Genomic DNA, 21,138 nt, shown 5'->3' on the forward strand with positions numbered 1-21,138 from the left:
ATTCCAATTTCTCACCCTTACCTACAAATCCTTCAATACCACCACCCTTTCATACATCTCAAATCTCATATCAAAATACTCTCCCTCTTGCCCTCTTAGATCTACCTCTTATCTGCGCCTTGTCTCTGGTAACCACCTCTCACTCCTGCCTACAAAACTTCTCCTGTGCTTCTCCACACTTACGGAATTCCCTACCACGCTCAATCAGCCTTCAAATCTTTAGATGCTCTTTGAAAACCCTATTTTTTATTTTTGAGGTGACCTTATCCCCAATAACACTATTCACACTAATACACCCTCACAACTATCCCCATCTAAACTCTGATCCACACTCGCTCCTCTTGTTTCAGCTGTGCCCTCTTCCCTTTAGAATGTAAGCTCTCTAATGAGCAGGGTCCTCCATACCCTTTGCTTTATTTTGTCTGCATTTAATTTTGTCTACCTTGTGTTCTTGTTTTACGTACGTACTGTTTAATGTATGTCGTTGTCTTCCCTACTATACGGCGCTGCAGAGCATGGTGGTGCCATACAAATCTACGATAATAAACACTTTATTTTTGCTTAAAACACTGCTCGTTTTATCCTTATTATGTATTCTATAACTAATGAGAGGACATTGCAGCTTCCTTTATTTCAAGTGTTATCATTTGAGAATTATAAATTAAATTGGTTTATCTCTGTATATTAAAGTTTAGTATCACCCAATACTGAATAGTCATGTATGACTTACATGAATTCCATTTTTCAGGCGATACTTGGTAGTAAGATATGAAAGGAGAAAACAAATCATCTGCCACCTATTTTGTTCTCCAAGGATTATCGGACGTTCCTGAGATACAGCTTTTTCTATTCTTTTCATTTTCAACCATCTATTTTCTCACTCTGCTCGGAAATTCTGCCATAGTGACCGCCGTACATGGAGACAGAAGCCTTGCGAGCGTACCCATGTACACCTTTCTTAGTCACCTCTCTTTTCTGGACATGTGTTACACCACAGTGACCTTCCCCAAAATGCTGCTGACTCTTATCTTGGGCGATAAAACGATATCCTACACCGGCTGTTTCACCCAGCTGTTTTTCTTTATATCCTTTGGTCAGTCGGAGAGCTTCCTGTTGGCGGTCATGGCATATGATCGCTATGTAGCCATCTGCTGTCCTTTGCACTACATGGATATCGTAACACAACGTTTTAGTGTTTATCTAACAGTCTTCTCGTGGTCTGCAGGGTTTCTCAATTCAGCCCTCCACACCGGCCTGGCCGCCCGGCTGACCTTCTGCTCTCCAAGAGAGATTGGCCACTTCTTCTGCGACATCACGCCATTGCTGAAATTGTCTTGTGTGAGCACCATGTTGAATGAGATAGTGATATACGCAGCTGGGGTGTTCGTAGTCCTTACACCATTCATCTGCATTCTGGTCTCTTACGTGTACATTATCCATGTGATCCTTAACATTCCATCTGCAAAAGGACGACACAAGACCTTTTCCACCTGCAGCTCGCATCTCACCGTGGTTTGTATGTTCTACGGCACAGTCTTACTGATGTACATGCGACCATCCTCCTATGCCCAGGCCCATGACAAGATATTTGCCCTGTTATACACGTTTATCACACCATTACTAAACCCGTTTATTTATGGCTTAAGAAGTGCAGAGGTAAAGGAGGCTTTCAAGAAAATGAGGAAGAAGGACACTTGTTGTAAAGGATATCTCCACCCTAAAAGTAGCTGTTTTGCTTATTAGCGTGATCGAGCGGTAGACTGCAGTATCCCAGCTCCTCTTTGCCGCGGAGTCTATTAAAGTTGAGACGTCATGCCTGCATAGTAACCAGACATAAAAACAGCGATGCAGACTACACTGGATATATACAGGAAAAAAGCAGGACTTATACCGCTGGACAAAACAAGAGCACTTGATGAAAACCTCCTTCACTCCAGCACTTGGCTCCAGGTAACAACGTGGGATACACTTCCCCCTATTTGCCCTAAAGGAACTGGGGGGGGTTACTTAAAATAATCTAACATTATTTTTAAAAAAAGTTTTTAAGTGATTCTTTCCAAATAAACTACTGGACTGGTATACTTTTTTTTTTCTTTTTCTCTTTCTTTTAAATCAAGTACTTTATTTGGGGGGGTTTGTCTACTTTTTGCTGTCCTCTCCTGTAGTTTGTAGTCTCCTGTGGAGCTCCCCCCAATGAGCACCTTTACTTGCATTGATGTGGCGCAGTCACACTGCTATCTTGCAGCATTCATTAGCATTGCTGTGCATGAGACAAACTCCCAGCCCCGTAGGTGCATCCTGTATGTGGCAGCTAATTGGGAACTAAATGCAGTAGAACATGAATTCTAAACAAGTTTACATTCTTCATAGAGCAGCATTTTTTTTGTATTATTCCTAGGCTCAATGTTCCCTTAAATCGAGATTTTCTAATGAGAAACTCTGGGAGAGGTGAATAAAATACAATTTGCCTTATATAATATATACCCAACCATTAACATCTACCTTGTTTTTCCTATTCAAACCAGACATCACAGGCTTTATTCATTAAGCAGCGTAAGTCCCATGTTTTGCATTAAAATGCTCTGAAATGGACTATACACCAATGAATGCAAGGGCATGCAATTCAAGTTTGAATGCATACGACACTTCCGACAGCCTATGCTTTGAAGGGCATAACAGGGGTGGGTGCACGTAGGCAATGTACAGAAAGGGCATGCACCATTGTCCAATAAAAGCTCTGGGCATCTCTAAGGTACGTTAGTTGTACCTTATATTGCACACATACATAGTGCGTATCCTGCTTTGTGTTTGTCTGCAAACAGCAAGTAACGTAGAGTCAAAGCGAACTTCTACCCATATTCAAAAATGGAAACGTTTCCCCGAGATCCACTTGTACTTGAATATTGAATACAGGCGGTTAGAGCTTGCAATCTCCGTCCGTTTAATGAAAAAGCAAATTGCGTTCACTTGGCGTTCCTTGATGAACAGGCCCCACATCTCTAACCACTCCAGCCTGACTGAATTGGCCGATAACAGATAACAATAGATTGCTCTCAGCTGAATAGAAGCACAATGATAAAATAACTCAAGGTTCTGTCTAGGTATGGGAACATTTAAAAACATCCCTATGAACGTTACAAGATGTCTTCACATTGGACCAACTTTTAGATATTCCGCATTCTGGGCAGATGGTGGGTTTGACATGCTACTGAAATACTGATAACAGAGTACAGCGTCATAAACTCAGTAAATGAACACGAACACAGATCATAATAAAACAATTTTATTTCACGTTGTGTATAATGAACATAAAATGGAGAACAGACAGAACAAGTAACTACTAGTCCCATGTACCTGCACAACCTCCGGTCATTATAAGCGATAGCAGAACCCAATAATACATATTATTAAACTGCTACGTTTCACACTAAATGATCATTTGCTTTTAAGCACTAAACAAGATGAAATGCTCAGAGTCATCTTTCGAAATGTAACACCATTACTACACATTCAGCTATATGCCAGATACATTGTACTTTAAAAGTGGTTTCCTCACCTGCAGACGACTTTAATCTATTGGGCTGTACACAGTCTGGTTTATTTTCATGGATGTGAAAACGGCTTAGCTCTGCACATTGGTAACAATTGTATCAACAACGCAGTTCTGTTGTGGTGTCCAAGCGCAAACAATGAATAAACAGAAAACAGAAACCAGGAACATAAAGCTACTATGTATTTAGGAAAAATTAGAAAGCAATAAATTAAAGCCGTCGGAAAGTGGAAAATATCTTAAGAGCGTATGAGGGGAACAAGCTTAATGCCACCCATCACTAGAAGTCAGTCAATTTTTGAAACTTAAAAACAATTACTTATCAGACAATACCTTCACCAAACCTGCAGGTGGCGCTGCTGCAGAGAAGGATGATTGCTCTTTAAATAAAATTATTATAAACTTAGCAGTTCAACTGCATTACTACGCACGTGTCTCACTAACAATACTATTTTTCACTTATATACTGCACTTTCCTCCCAACAGGGTACATATAGACCATTGATGAACGGTCAGCTTTCATGATGCCACGTTAGTGTCGAAGGCGCTTGAGATGCTTATAAAAGGGAAACTACACTCCTAGACATGAAATTAGGTTTTGCCTATGCACAAAGGCTGGCAGAGAACACTGGTACTTGTAGTTCCACAGCAGCTTGGCTGAGGCCATGCGTTTTCCCACCACTGGCTCCCACCACCCATGCACAATCTTTGACTTAAAATTTCAGAATCCTGGTGCATCCAAATAAACAGATAAGGGGGGATTTAGCTTCATGGCTAATTTACTTCATTGGGTACCCAGCTGGAAGCATGAAACGGCTTTAATAGCATGAGCAAATTTCAGGTGACACGGGTGTCCCGGAATTCCATAATTCTGGGAGCCCCAGCTAAGGCAGAGAGCTGTACTGAGCAGCTAAAGGCAGCTTGATCCCATTTATAAACACATTTTGAAACTTTCCTTATATGATAAATACATGCAAGAGCACGTCTAACTCACTACAAGCAGATTTCCTGTATTACAAGCATATTTAGGTTCTGAAGAGATACCCTGTTTGTTTAGGACAGTGAAAGTCATGCCAAGGCTAAATATATTTAAATACAAGGTTTAATTGCTGTGGATGTTTTCTCTCCAATGCACAGCAAACTGTAAGCAAGTCTATTAAAGATACCCCCCAAACACAATTTCTGCAAATGGCAAGAGCTTGTAGTTTAGAGTTAGTGTTCCTAGAGACTACTGTGTATTATGAAGCTACAATTTGTATTTCTGTATCGTAGTAATCTCTTCTCCTACCCAAAACTTTGTCATTATATTATAGTGGAGCTTGTGGCCCAAGGAGAGAATCTGCACACGCCGAATTCCAAATAGAACAAAATGCGGACAATCCGCTGCGATAGTATTGTGAACACCAGAATGAGGCCTGTAACCATCAGGACTTCACACGGGTGATCTTGTAAACTGCCGGTTAGACCAAACTGCTGGAAAATTGTGTAGTATGCCTGCCCAGATAATACACAGCCACTGATGTGGGTGAAAACGGGGTAATTCATCCGATGCCGGAAGTGTTTTGGTGATCCGTTTGGAAGGTGGCATTAGAAAATTCTCTCAAAGCACAAGTCCGCATGAAGGGGAAAACAGTGGCTGGACTCTGTACAGAGTGGGCAGCAATGGTAATTACGGGTAATGTAGGTGAAGGAAGCAAACAGCTCTATAAGGGGCAGGTGAGGAGAACCCCTTTAAACAAAAAATATCTTCAGGTTAAAGTGACTTAAATAAAAGCAGCCCTTAAAGTGATATCCGATTATACGTAGTGTTGTTTCATGAAAGAGCTATAGAATGAATATATAATACTATTGCTAAATAACACTAAAGTGTTTGTATTTTAGTTTACACAACGCTTTACATTTCGACAAGTTTCCTCGCCTGTAGACTGAATTCACATGTGTGCGGCACTGTGTCTCCGTTACGGTCAACAAACATTAGACCATTGTTCACAGCCAGCAACAACGAGCAGGAGACGTCGTACACTAAGGGCAGCGCCAGATAGGCGGTTTAGAACGCTGCGATTCACACATTGCTGCGACGTATGAAAATGTTTAATCATTCACATCAGTAACCCATGAGAACACGAGAAGAACATACAAACTCCACACAGCGTCCTGATCTGGAAGCAGTTTATATCTGTGCCACCGCGCTACCCACATGTAATGTTACTCTGAGCGGATCCTCGTTTAATCCGGTCACGGTTTCCTGCTCAGCATTCTGACACGCCTGACCGGGCCCTTGAATAGGACTACAGTGACTTTCCCTTGTGTAGTTACCCTCCATCGCTAGATTGGTTAAGGAAAACATTGAACCTTAATATTGACAATACTTTTTTCTCCCAACTTTTTTTTTTATAAAAACAAAACTAACATGCAACACACATTAACTTTATTCTAAGAAAACACTACAATATTCTGTGAGTATTTATATGTGCACGGGAAATATGGTAAATCACAGGAGCCATTATTGGCTTAGCAAAGTTAATAGGTGACTTTGGCGGTGTTTAGTCAATATAAACACAATAGAGGCGGCTGTTTTGTGGTCTGAATCAATATGCAGCCTGAATTCACTAGGAACTAAAGAGGTCACTGAGACACGAGGTACAAAGTGCCCCAAATACAGTCAGGTCACTAGTAGCTAGTGAATTTGTAGGCCGCTTTCCCAAAATGGCGACTTTCACTGTTGGCGACGGGTCCGCTTGAACCAGCTTATCGCTGGCATAGATCTATAGAACACTGGATTTAACAGCGTTCGGGCGGAGAGGAGATCTGACAGTCTTTCCTCTAATTCTAAAGGGCTTTCCATAGCAAGACAAAATAAAGTTAACATATTTGGTCTCCTTAAACTTAAGGGAGAACTAGCTTATTACATTTTGGTATGAATATTAAGGTTAGTACTAGTACTATTAGTACTATTTAGGGGTATAAATAACATAAGGGGTTGGGATTATGTAAAAAAAAAAAAAAAAAAGTCATTTTCTGATTTTATTTACTCCACTTTGCTACCAAAAGGAAGCCCTACTTGTTAGAATCTACATACAGAGTTCTAAGAGATAAGAGCTTATTCCCAGTGGAACAGACACATTACTAAGATGTGAAAGTGATCCGTCATCCAATCATGAAGTGGTTAAGCAACATTATGCTGCCCAAGCTTACTCCAATGCAGTAATACTATTTTAGTTGTGGCAGGAAGACTTTGCTGCGACTACTGTGTACACATTCACGTCTCTCCATTCACCCATGCTACGTATAGTATAATGACAGATACAAGTAGGCAGGAGGACACTCTCTATAAAGGAACAGGCTGACAATGTACACCGGCTGCTAAACAAACCGGATGGCGGGATACGGACGCAGGAAAGCGGACAACGTCCTAAGTTTTCCTGTCCATGGTCATATGTTCATTTTGTAATAGATTTATGTGTCATGTGAACCCGTTCCGCCGCAGAGACCACTTATCCCCCCCCCCCCCCCCCCCTGTGCTTACCGGCCAAAATCACAATCGCTTAAGGCATGAGTCCTTATTGCTTATATAAGTATTTCACCTACAGAAGCACCAAGAAAAATAAACCATATCTGACCGTCTACAACAATCTAGAACAGCGAGTTCGGTGGAAAGTAATGGGAATTGGGAGGTGGAGGGAGCATAAAACAAAAAAAAGGCTAAAAGGCCACTTACGCCAAAACATTAAGCTTTTTTTTTATTGCCTTGATATCAATATAAACATAGAACAGATTCCATAGAAAGCTCTTGAATGCAGTGATTATAGTACATATCTCCTCTCCTGTAAATCATAAGGATATCATAGGAGTCCCAAATTCATATTAAAAAAAACAAACAAAAAACAGGCCACAAACTTTTAAGCAGGTCTCCGAGGTCACTTCCAATATCCGCTCTGATTTACAGTAGGGGGTGTGCCAGTCCATATAATACACAAGTTCTCCTAACAAACACTGAAGTGATGTCTCGGAACACACTGATTATAAGCGATGACATCAGAACTTATCCTTTATACAGACATCATACACGAGAGTTTATACATATATTAGCGTGACTTGTGAATTATAAAATAGTATCACACATGCAGAAATATATTTAGACTGAAATAAATACGGAGTATGACTGGAGATTAGCGTGTCATCACAGGGTGGGGGTACTCTGGTGCTAACATACAGCACGCGTGTAGACTAAGACACCCTTCTCCTCCCCCTACTGTTACATATCAGAAATCTAGCATTAATACTGGATGTAGTGCAAAAACAAGTGATTAGATGGCTTGCTGCATCCACATCTTCTATACATAGCACAAAGTGAGGGGGGCATTCACTTTATATACACTGATCAGCAACAGCATTAAAACCACCTGCCTAATATTGTGTAGGTCCCCCTTGTGCCACCAAAACAGCTCTGACCCGTCATGGACTCCACAAGACCTCTGGAGGTGTCCTGTGGCACCAAGACGTCAGCAGCAGATACTTTAAGTCCTGTAAGTTGCCAGGTGGGGCCTCCATGGCTCGGACTTGTTTTTCCAGCACATCCCACAGATGCTCAAGTGAATGGAGATCTGAGGAATTTGGAGGCCAAGTCAACACCTTGAACTCTGTCACGTTACTCAAACCATTCCTGAACAATTTTTGCAGTGTGTCAGGGCGCATTATCCTGCTGAAAGAGGCCGCTGCCATCAGGGAATACTGTTGACATGAAGGGGTGTACTTGGTCTGCAGCAATGTTTAGGTAGGTGGTACGTGTCAAAGTAACATCCACATGAATGCCAGGACCCAAGGTTTCCCAGCAGAACATTGCCCAGAGAGTATCACACTGCCTCCGCCAGCTGCCTTCTTCCCATAGTGCATCCTGGTGTCATCTCTTCCCCTGGTAAACTACACACACGCACCCGGCCGTCCACTTGATGTAAAAGAGAACATGACTCATCAGACCAGGCCACCTTCTTCTATTGCTCCATGGTCTAGTTCTGGAGTTCACCTGCCCATTGCAGTCGCTTTCAGCAGCGGTCTACAATTTTCTGACAGTGCATTAACTTTTTCAGCAATTTGTGCTGCAGTAGCTGTTCTGTGCGATTGGACCAGACGGGCTAGTCTTCGCTCCCCGCGGACATCAATAAGCCATGGCCCTGATGCCACGTCCTTCCTTGGACCACTTTCGGTAGGTAATGACCACTGCATACCGGGAGACCTGTCGTCTTGGAGACTCTTTGACCCAGTCGTCTCGCCCTCACAATTTTGCCCTTGCAAAAGTCGCTCAGATCCTTTCACTTGCCCATTTTTCCTGCTTCCAAAACATCAACTTGTCAGTGGTTTTACTGTTGTGGCTGATCGGTGTACATTATAAAGGAGGGGGGGGGGGGGGTTACCAGATTGTGCTGGAGAGCCATAATCTTTCTATCTTGTTTTTATTTACATTGCTAAGGCCTCCGCAGCAGTATGGTTCAATTTGTATCTGTTGCTGTAACCGCGAGCAAACCAGTGGACGTCATCTCAGTGACGTCATCTCAGTGACGTCATCTCAGTGACGTCATCTCAGTGACGTCATCTCAGTGACGTCATCTCAGTGACGTCACAGGTTCCTAGTGCATTGACGGGTGGAATTCTCGCGAGTACTGGTTCAGCCCACAAAGAGGCAGCAACCTCTGTCTAGGGGATGGTCAGTTCAAATGACATAACATCAGGGCAGCCTTAAAAACCAAGGCAACGTTAATGTAACATGAAATCATAATATTTGGGATTTTTACACTTTAGAACCAAACTAGAAAATTGAACTTGTTGATTGAAATTTGAGATTTGGGAATATCTACATTAACTAAAACGGAGAGATGTAATAATTTGAATTGTAACATTCGGCAAACGAATAGCGCAAATATTACGCTTCATAAATTGTCCAGGCGGGTGACGGTTTTATGGAAAGCCCCATTTTTAATTTGTTGGGTAGTAAATAAAAATGCTATGGGTTTTTTTTTTTGGTGTCCTCAATAATTAACAAAATAAAAAACGATCGGTGCATATATAAAACCAATTCTTACTCAGTTATAAATACATTCAAATGCAACATCCTTAAAAGCAGATTACAGGATTATAACGATACACGAGTATATAACACACTCTTGACAACAGGCCACACACGTTCATAAATACAAACATATAAGAGGGTTAAATAGACTATTCACAAATAGCAAGAGAATATTGGATTTTTTTGTTTTTGCACACGCAGATACTATAAAACATAAATGAATAATCTGGTCATCACTCCTCAAATAGTAATCTCATGTACTATGTGAAAATATCAACCAGCTCGCCATTCTATTCACACAAATGCTACAAGTGTAATATTGTGCATGTTTGATAGATGTAAATGGCAAGGTTTAGGATAGTAGAAAGAGTGTGGTCCACGATGTGCCCACATTTCACATCATTTTAACGCCTATTCTCAGGACGTCCTAATCCCCAAATTAATAAGGGAAAGAGTAACACTCACCATTTTTTCCATACTGATAATTAAAAGTAGACATAGTCACAATACTGTTCTAGCAACCAGAACACGGGTCCCAAATTGGACATGAAAAAACTGAATTGATGTTCCGCCAGGGAACAGAAATTCCTGGACACTCATCATATCCAGCGTTTCCTAACGATGCTTGTCCCTACAATGACATAAACCCTATGCTTGCAATGGAATGTGGATCCACGGGAGGTTGAGCGATATTTCATTAGGCGTACAGGTCAGTACTGTCTGCACACTCAGCAGCCCTATATATGCACACTATGATTGGCCACTACGTGATATTACTTGAAATACGGAACGGACGTAGCCACACTGTACAACAGACTGTGGGATCATCACCTTCATTAGATTAAGTCACCTTTGGATACCATGCGATAAGTGCTTTGTACTTCAAAATATCGAGAATCCCCGAAACGAAGATTCTTCAGAACAAAATGTACAAATGAACACAACTTGGCGCTATCGTTGTGTTCCGCCCCTCGCTATTACTCCATCCAATGGGCAGCAAGGTGGCGAGATGCCCTACACGACAGGGCATTTATACACCTAGTAGGCTGGGGCCAGAGGTGGGGATCCCAGATCAAGCGGTGTGAGTGGCGATGTGTCTCTCCAGGAGAGTGCGGTGGGAAAAGTACTTATTGCAGAAGCAGCACTGGAAGCGCTCGGGCCGGTGCGTGCGCATGTGAACGTTGAGCGAGCTCTTCTGGGTGAAGCGCTTGCAGCAGATGGAGCACTGGAAAGCACGCACCCCGGTGTGGGTCACCATGTGTTTGAGAAGGTAATCTCGTAAGGAGAAGGATCTCCAGCAGATGCTGCACTGATGAGGCTTCTCACCTGGAAGGAGACAAAAGGGGGGGGGACATTGTGATACATGAGCGGCAGAAAGACCGGCAACAATACATGACGGCTGACTTTCAAAACCTCACTTTATAAGAACTGGTGGCAGAAAAACAATAAGCTTCACGCATACATACAAAGCTTTTCCTGCACCAGAGGTCTCTTCCATAAAAAAAAAGCACAATGAAACAAATATGAATACCACCAAAATAATTTAATAAAATGATAAAAAGGCTAAAATATTTGCTCCTTTTTCTCAAAAACTACTAAACACATAAAACAGAAATAAAATAATGAATAATTCAACTCTTACAGTGAAATAGAAGGATAGTAGAAGCCACCTCGGTGTTCAGTGGTCCATATATAAGCACAAGGACCGTGTAACGTGCCTTTATATGGTCATGGAAAGCCTTGTGATATAAAATATACTGAGTTTTACTGCTACAGTATTATCCCCTATAACATTTCCTACCTAGACCTATACAGATGTCACATAATAGTCTCAAATCTCTGATTTTCCCTCCTGTTCTATTTATTTGGGCAATGATCGTTCCTTCTCTGGCCAAATTCAGAGAGAATTCCTATTCTATTCTGGCTGTAAAAGGTCTCTGTACACAAATAAAAATAAAGGCATCTTAAAATATTCAAACATATAGGACATCAGTGAAACCAAGGTGCGCCCTTTAAATTACTAAAAATCAAGCGAATAAAATCATTTCACAAAGTGCTGCGAGGACACGTAAGACCACTGTGTATGTGAAAACAAATGATAGTCCTGTTCTAAAACAAACAATATATAAATCACTGTGGGACAGCATATACAGAAGCAGATTTTGTGCACAATATAGCTATATTGCTGACACATAGTGATTTATATACTGTTTGTTTTAGAACCCAGGACTATGTTTTGTTAGTTTTATAAATACCTCTTACTGCAGACTTAGAGTATAGGTCAATCTTAGGTCTCCCCCAAACAGATATTACCTTGTCCCTGGTGGGGGAGCTTACGGACTTGGCCAAGATAGCAATAAGAATCTCTGTGTTAACCCGATAGGTTAGAAGTGCAGAAAATATTTCTTTTTTTATTTCAAATTGGCTTATTTAGGTCCTTAAATAAAAACACACACACACACACACACACACACACACACACATTATATATGCACATACACAAATATCTATCTCCGCCACAAATTGTTTTATTAGAACATAACATTTTAAAGGTTGGCTGCAGCTCCTATAGTCAGATATTCTGGAGAGCGACTTCTGAACATTCCGAGGAAATATTTATATGCTCTCCAAGAATTTAACACATAAATCCTCCCGGTCTAAGCTTTATTGGAGAGAATTCATTACCACTATTTTACTAGCTCTGGAGCGAAGGCATTACCTCCCTGTTTAAAGAATAGTGGACAGAACAGGGATGTTTATTCTTGCTAAGCAATTTATGATCAACAATGAACAAAAATGTTCATTACTTTATAAGTCCTGCTGGCACCTGTTTAGATAACCCCAATTATATATTTTTAAAGGTAAAGTTTGTACTAAATAAAAAGATTACCAGAAGCAATGTCAGGTTGAGTCTCAAGCCAAAGGGTCACTATGTCCTAAAGTGCAGAAAGAGTTTCATGTGCAATGATATATAATACATGTGTAAACAGTAATATAAATATACATGTGCCAGTTTATGGAGCAGACCTGAACAGATCTTCGATAAGATGTTGAACACATCTATTTTTGATGACTCATTGTCTTAAAGAACCAGTTAGGACAACAATTCCATTCAAACTAAACAAACAAAGCACTGTATATTTTCAAAGCACATTTAAATAGTCCAGTGTTTGCAAATAAATTAAATGTTGGCCCAAGCAGAGGGTGTATATGGTTGTTGACAAAATAAGATGTGTTTTTGTTTGGGAAGGTTAATGTTTTGTCTAATAACACTTGCAATAAAGATCTAACAACAGTAGTCAGCAAAAGGGACCTCTAGTGGCAGCATTCAGCGCTGCATCGACAGCACTTAAGCTTCTATTACAACCACCAGAACTCAATGTATAGTTCCCAAATGCCTTCTAATGTAATATTACATTTAATATGACACACACCTCAGTGATGTCACTAGTTAGTAGGCAACAGGATGATAATTTTAAGTTATTGAGGAGGAAATACACTTTATAGGCTTTAAAGACATTAATAGGTCCATAAGGACAATAAGACTGCATTAGTGGTCCAGACACCCCTTTCTAAGACATGAAAACTGTTTTCCAGAGTTAGCGTGTCAAATTTTTCAAGAGATCAAATACATGAAAGAAAATAAATCTATATAGTTTAAATGTTCTCCCCGTGTTTGCATGGGTTTTCTCCGGGTGCTCCTGTTTCCTCTCACACTCCAAAAGCATACTGGTAGGTTAATTGGCTGCTAACAAATTGACCCTAGTCTGTGTGTATATTAGGGAATTTAGACTGTAAGCCACAATGGGTCAGGGACTGATGTGAGCGAGTTCTCTGTACAACGCTGCGGAATATGTGACACTATATAAATAAATAGTAATAATAATATATACTATACACCTGTTTACTGGTGCCAATGATGGTGTAAGCTGGATTATAACATTTTTATTATTTGGAATGACAGGATCAGAATTCTGTTAGGTCTCGGGACATTTTAAGTTCGGATCTAGGTAGCAGCACTTTAAGGGCCACACATGGGCAAATCCCGTGGCTCAATCCGAGTAAACGGATCAACATTTATTTGCCCCATCAGACAAAATCTGGGCATTCATCTGTTGGCTCGATGGTCTTGATCACTTCATTGCAGCATGCCTACAGACTATACCATGCCTGGTAATAATCCTACCGATGTCGATAGAACATAGTTATCTGGCATCGTGATTGTTTAAAGGGCACACAAACTTTGAATAGTTGCAATAGCATGTGTGGCTTGCTTTAGTCATGTAACTTGTGCAAAGAGGAGATTCAACTCTAACAACTGGTCTCTTATCTTATAAGGAGACCAGAGGAACAAGTCTTATGATGGGAAATACTGCAATATATTTTAAAATACACAAGATCATGTTTGCATTTCTGTACATTTCAAAATCACTGAAAAAATTCTGAATAAGATTGATTGTCTTATTAGAAGTATACTGTGATTGCTAAGTTTAGCAATTTATGATTGCTAAATTAATTATTCATAATGTGTCCCTATTAGGATTTCCCCAATCAGCAGTAAAAAGGTGAAATCATTTTGGCAGCTATTGAAATATATTTAGTGCAAGGTGGGAAGTCATAACTCTAATAAAGTTGTAGAACAAAACGTGTAGTGTGGCCTCTATCCTCCTCTCTACCCTCCCTCCTGGATACCGCATCCAGGTCAGCTCTTGATGCGAAGGGCTTTGGTTGGCATGCAACCACTGCATGATAGGAATCAGATGACTATACTGTTACACGGTACTCATCCAGGTAAGCCTGAGTATTTTGTACATACTCATTTTTAGTTCGGCTCTTGGGAGTATTGCCCATCACAGAAGTCCCGGCAATTACCCTATCACTTAAACCTGGAATTCATTAATTTAATATAAGACCATTATGCTTATGCACTATTTGCATGCTCTCCTTGTATGTATTTATATAGGATATATATAAGATATAAGCAGCTAACATATTTTAGCAGTTGTATAGCAAACTATCTCATTACATTGTATTGTAGATCGCATCCATGTAGTATTTAAAGAAGAGTCAAGTTACCCACAAATCACCATTGAAAGACACTACTCAGACACCAAGTTAATCAGCGTAATAATAACTCCCTCTGTAATGCTATCTATGGCAGCCCCTCTCTTATGCTATTTTAGTTGTAAGCTGGAATTTAAACCATCTCCTAAATAAGAAGGTCTAAAAAGAATGGAAAACTGATCGACTCAGATAAAGATAGCAATGAAAATCACAGACACAAGTTAAATTCAAAAGTGAGCACCTTCAATCCCCCCCGAATACAACACAAACTAGTCTTTCTAAAGAGATGTAATGACTAGCAACACATGGAGAACGGGGTGTAGGTCTGCCCACCTCACCTACTGAACACGGGAGTGAAGCTACTGTTGCACGTGGATAGCTATTATGCAGATCCTAATTCGGCTTTAATTTGGCTGCCCTCACTGCATATCGGTAATGTAGTACAGTAGCTTAATGGCCGTCATGGAGTTGGTGATTGTGTGCCAAGTCACTCAGTAGGCCATTGCAGGTTTTTGGAGCTACGTACAGTCTGCAGCATACATGTGGGTCCCACCTCATTAAAGGTGGACAATTCCTTATATTCAAAATATCAGCAATGGAGAGCTTACCTGAATGGATGAACATGTGTTTGGTATAGTTCTTCCGAGAACTGAACGTCTTCTGGCAGTGACTACATACATAGGAGGGCTCTGGGTTACGCGAGGGTCCAGGGCGCAGGGACAGGTCGTTCTGTATATTTCCAGGGATCATATTTGCGTTCATTTGCACAATATTGCTGGTGCCGTCTTGTTGGACGCTGAAGAAGCTCTGAGTGACTCCGGACTGACTCTGGTTAGGATGCATCAGGTGGAACTGAAAGATGCTCGAGGAGCTGGTAGCCACAGCAGCTGACACGGATGGATTCTTAACGTCTCTGGGAACGACAGACGCCAAAAATGGCAGCCCCCTTGATTCTGCACTCCGTGCGTTAAAAGGTGGGCTAGACTTGAAATCCGTGCTAGCGACTACAGCCAAGTTTCTAAGGCTCGAGCCGTCTAAACTACAGTCTGGCCGGAACTTCTCTGCGCTTTCCATTGAAGTCTCTCTAGCTCCTTCTGAAAGGTTTTCTTCGTTTTGCCAAGGAGGTATAAATGATTCTGAAAATACATCCTGATTGGAAAAGAAGTCTGGCCCCTCTGAGGTAAACTCCATCTGGCTAGGGTCTTTGACCACACTTTCGGCATTACGGACTTTATCATCTGGACTTCTGACCTTCTCGTTTTCTCCACAACTGGGAAAAACTCCACTACACTCACTGAACACAGCTGCCTTGTCATCATCCGGATCTTCTTTGATATTACTCTCTTCAATCTCCTCCTCTTCATCATCGTCGTCCTCATCCTCATCTTTAATTATGACGGGCATGGAATCAGAGAGCTGGAGACGTACCGGTTGGCGCTGTTTGCGACTGTGACAGCTCTGCGGAGCCTCTGCTTGCGGCAAGTAAGCGGTTGATATGCTTTCACCATCTGACACGTGCTCAACCTCAGACATGGCTATCTCCCTGGCCTCCGGCATCTGTCTCAGTTGCGACGAGAGCATGTCTCTTAGCTTGTATCGCACTTCAGATGCGCACAGTAACTTGGGAGCTTCGCCCACTGTGCCCATCTGGGAGATGATCTCCATCTCGTTGGACCTTAAGGAAGGCTGTAAAGAACAATTGGAATCTCTAATCCCTATTGCTGGGGGGCAGCTGGGTTCCTTGTTAGATTGCTCTTGGATTTTGTTCATGGAAGATCGGCTCTGTGGTCCACAAGATGCCATTGCTCCAGCAATGGACACCGGCTTGTTTGCCCGACTCTGAGATATGATCTGTGTGCATTCATCAATAACTGTTTTTATCTGCAGAATACTGGCAGCAGTCAAGATCTGCAGAGCCTCAGATTGAGCAACAACCAGCGAGCCACTGTACATGAACTCCACCAATTGCTGTACCACCTGAGTGGGTACCACTGGTGGAACCTCTATCTCCGAGTAACCCAGGAGAAGCTTGTCATGGAAAAAGGGACTCCCAGCGGCCAGCACGCAACGATGAGCCCGCAGTGTTGCATCATGGATGTGCACGGTGACGTCACAAAAATGCCCACCCAGACGTTGAGCATTAAGAGTCTCTAGCAGAGACTTACTGAAGTTCTGCAGGTGGATGTAATGAACCGCATTCGTCATCTTTCCAGGTATGTGGTTGGCTAGATTGGGGGGAAAAAAATGCATTATTTCAACAATCAAAAAAATTCTGACGTTAATAAGCAGTCGATAACATTGCCAGAAAATTTACAGCATCAGTGACGGAAAATAACACTCAGAGGTCACAGACATCAAGTCAAACAATAAAATAGTCAATAAAAATAAAATATAAAGATACTAACACTCACAAGTGTATAAATATCAGACCTGATGATATTTGAGATAAAGTTGTGAATAAAGGGGATACTTTCCCTATGCACGCTAGGCATCCTAGCAGTCTACTGAAGAATACTGCAGTCTGAAATTGCTGATTTTGATCACAATTTATATTGTAGGTTTCACGGTCCAACAAAGAAAAGTACATTAAATTATATTTGGACCATGTACACGTGGAATTATTGGTCAATTGGAGGCTATGAAATAGGCTGGCCAATTGCACCCACAATGCACAGTGCATTTACCATCTAGCCACCTCGTTTTCACCAGGATATGCACACCACGCTATGTTTTTATATAACAGTATTGTTCATACTTTACGAGAGCAAACATTCTCAATTTGGCAGGTTAAACTTAATGTTTAATGCAAACACTACACCAGGTGGGAAGAATATACAAAACTAAACACAAAGCAGGCAGCTGATTATCCTGTTATATGTCACTGATGACTACATTCTTACAAAAAATTGCACGTGGATTCTTTTATAATAAAGAAATGTGTTCACCCTGACAAACTATTTTTTAACCCGTCCCCTACTTTCCGTATGGACAAATCCTTAAAAGGGAGTGTGTTTAATATGAAAATCACTCAAATCAAGGCTCCGGAACTGAACTAAGCTGGACAGTGCCGAGCTAGCTCCACCGCCCAGCCCACTACAACGGACAGTCTAGTGCTTTGGTAGTAAGTGATCTGTATTTTATAAGCCCAATTAAACATTGGGACAGCTTACGCAGAAACGGGGGCTGGTACTGGCGAAAACCGAGCACGATCCACCTAATTCTAGAAGAACAGCAGGGTGCAGGAAAATAGCACAATATAATAATAAAGCATTTTCCTTATCGTAAATTTAAAAATACAATGTTATTTTCTTCAAAAGATATCACAGAGAGAACACAAACAATGAATTGGACCTAGCTACTACACAACTGATAAAATGATACGTTAAAGCTCTATTAAACGTCAATGTATCGTCCTATGTAGAAATGGCATGATACGAGTTCACAGGGCATTTTATAGACACCCCTAGTCATCCACTGGAGTTCTGCACATACACTGTATAGATGTCATAACTGGGTGGAAGACAGATCCTGTAATGAAGGGCATGTGCTATAGAGATGTATATGAAATTATATGGTATCACTCATATGTATGCAGTGCAAATTACTACATGTATGTACACCCCCCCTCCTGTGGGTGCACACATATATAATTACATAGCATCACTGTATATATGCAGAGTATATCTGTCTACCCCCTCACCCTCTCCTGTGGGTGCACACATATATAATTACATGGCATCACTGTATATATGCAGGGTATATGGGACTATCCCTCACCCCTTCCTGTGGGTGCACATTATATATAATTACATGGCATTACTGTATATATGCAGAGTATATCTGTCTACCTCTCACCCCCTCCTGTGGGTGCACACATATATAATTACATGGCATTACTGTATATATGCAGAGTATATGGGACTATCCCTCACCCCTTCCTGTGGGTGCACACATATATAATTACATGGCATCACTGTATATATGCAGAGTATATGGGTCTACCCCTCACCCCCTCCTGTGGGTGCAGACATATAGATATATTTATATATATATATATATATATATATAATTACATGGCATCACTGTATATATGCAGAGTATATGGGACTACCCCTCACCCCCTCCTCCGGGTGCACACATATATATATATATATATATATATATATAGAGTATATCTGTCACTCACCGGCTCTCCCGTGGGCGCGCGCCCGCGCGTGCGCGTTCCTGGCCCCCGTCAGGATGTTGCTGGACGCCAGACGTTCGGCTCCGGGGTCCCTCTGGGGGACCTGGTGAACACCCGACACCGCCGCCAGTCTCTAGTCGCGGCCGCTCCGCCCGCTGACCGCCGCTCCCTGGAGATACCGAGTGTCCCCGGAAAGACAGGAGCACAGCCAGCCAGTGACACCGCGCATGCGCCGTATTTTTTCCAGCCAGACACAAAATAACTTTATCGACACAGACACGGATGACAGTCTTGTGTTCTATTATTACAGTACAGAAAGACAGACAATCTCTATTATTGATGTATGGATGACGTAGGGAGCCAGCACAATCTTTGTTTCAGTCTTCTCCATTTAACCACTTTAAACCTTACTGATGAATTGCAGGAAATAGCCTGGTGACATATGATCTTATATATCTCCTAATCTATCTTCATCCTAACATGTTTATGTTTAGCTCTGTTTATACATACAGTGGAGATTAGGTATATGAATATATATGTACGTGTGTTATTGTGTGTATATATGTATATATATATATATATATATATATATATATATATGTTTATCTATATATATATATATATTTATATATATATATATATATATATATATACATGTTTAAATATATATATATACATATACATGTTTATATGTATATATATATATATATATACACATACATGTGTATATATATAGAGAGAGAGAGAGATACAGTGGTGGGATTCAAATAAATTAACAACCGGCTCTCTGCCCTAATGACCGTTTTAAGTAGTGCCCCCATTTTAAATTATGCCACACTCTGCCATGCTGGTTTTACCCCCTTCACACTGTGCCATGCTGCTTTAGCCCCTCTTCACACTCTGCCATGCTGCTTTTACCCCTTCACACTCTGCCATGCTGCTTTTACCCCCTTCACACTCTGCCATGCTGCTTTTACCCCTTCACACTGTGCCATGCTGCTTTTACCCCCCTTCACACTCTGCCATGCTGCTTTTACCCCTTCACACTCTGCCATGCTGCTTTTACCCCTTCACACTGTGCCATGCTGCTTTAGCCCCTCTTCACACTCTGCCATGCTGCTTTTGCTCCCCCTTTACACTCTGCCATGCTGCTTTTACCCCCCTTCACACTGTGCCATGCTGCTTTAGCCCCTCTTCACACTCTGCCATGCTGCTTTTGCTCCCCCTTTACACTCTGCCATGCTGCTTTTACCCCCCTTCACACTGTGCCATGCTGCTTTTACCCCTTCACACTGTGCCATGCTGCTTTTGCCCCTCTTCACACTCTGCCATGCTGCTTTTGCCCCTCTTCACACTCTGCCATGCTAATTTTGCTCCCCCTTCACACTCTGCCATGCTGCTTTTACCCCTTCACACTGTGCCATGCTGCTTTTACCCCTTCACACTGTGCCATGCTGCTTTTACCCCTTCACACTGTGCCATGCTGCTTTTACCCCTTCACACTGTGCCATGCTGCTTTTACCCCTTCACACTGTGCCATGCTGCTTTTACCCCTTCACACTGTGCCATGCTGCTTTTACCCCTTCACACTGTGCCATGCTGCTTTTACCCCTTCACACTGTGCCATGCTGCTTTTACCCCTTCACACTGTGCCATGCTGCTTTTGCTCCCCCTTCACTCTCTATCATGCTGTCTGTGCTCCCCAAAAGGACACATTTATTGTGCTGTAAAAATGAATGCTTACACATCCTCCCATGTAAAAAAAACAAACAAAATAAACTTACTATACCAATATATAACCAATATACCTCCATGTAACCTTACAACTTACCAAGTATACTCCTATATAGGCTCATATGTCACCAGGGGGTAAATGTATCAAGCTGAGAGTTTTCCGGCGGGTTTGAAAAAAACAATCAGATCCTAGCTATCATTTATTTAGTACATTCTACAAAATGACAGCTAGAATCTGATTGGTTGCTATAGGCAACATCTCCATTTTTTAAACCTGCCGGAAGACTTTTAGCTTGATACATTTACCCCCAGATATTCAATATGCCATATGCAGACTCACATGCCAGTATATAGCCAATATGCCTGTGTAGCCTCACATGCCAACAGTCAATATAGACATATAGCCTTGTATAGGATTATATAGCCAAGATGCCTTCTAAAGCGCCATGCAGAAAATATTTTCCCATATAACCAATATGACAATACAATTAAGACCCTGGGGGGCGTTATTGGATCCTATGCATGGTAGAAGTCTAGAAAACC

At 41.5% G+C, this 21,138-nt stretch overlaps 2 protein-coding genes across 2 annotated transcripts; one reads left to right on the forward strand and one right to left on the reverse strand.

Moving 5' to 3' along the window:
* The first annotated feature begins 768 nt into the window (after nucleotides 1-768).
* Nucleotides 769-1,743, forward strand: LOC142106682 (olfactory receptor 1f45-like). Its single transcript, XM_075189670.1, has one exon. The coding sequence runs from the start codon at nucleotides 769-771 to the stop codon at nucleotides 1,741-1,743; it is 975 nt and encodes a 324-aa protein (XP_075045771.1).
* Nucleotides 1,744-3,267: 1,524 nt separating this feature from the next.
* On the reverse strand, nucleotides 3,268-19,101 carry ZBTB45 (zinc finger and BTB domain containing 45). Its single transcript, XM_075190168.1, has 4 exons — nucleotides 18,865-19,101; nucleotides 15,287-16,903; nucleotides 9,169-10,940; nucleotides 3,268-9,112 (listed from the first exon to the last, which is right to left on the reverse strand). Exons 2-3 carry the CDS (start codon nucleotides 16,881-16,883, stop codon nucleotides 10,687-10,689), a joined length of 1,851 nt encoding a protein of 616 aa, XP_075046269.1. The 5' UTR covers nucleotides 16,884-16,903; nucleotides 18,865-19,101; the 3' UTR covers nucleotides 3,268-9,112; nucleotides 9,169-10,686.
* Nucleotides 19,102-21,138: the final 2,037 nt, after the last annotated feature.

Source organism: Mixophyes fleayi, chromosome 11 (assembly GCF_038048845.1).
Source record: "Mixophyes fleayi isolate aMixFle1 chromosome 11, aMixFle1.hap1, whole genome shotgun sequence".
Classification (NCBI taxonomy): domain Eukaryota; kingdom Metazoa; phylum Chordata; class Amphibia; order Anura; family Limnodynastidae; genus Mixophyes; species Mixophyes fleayi.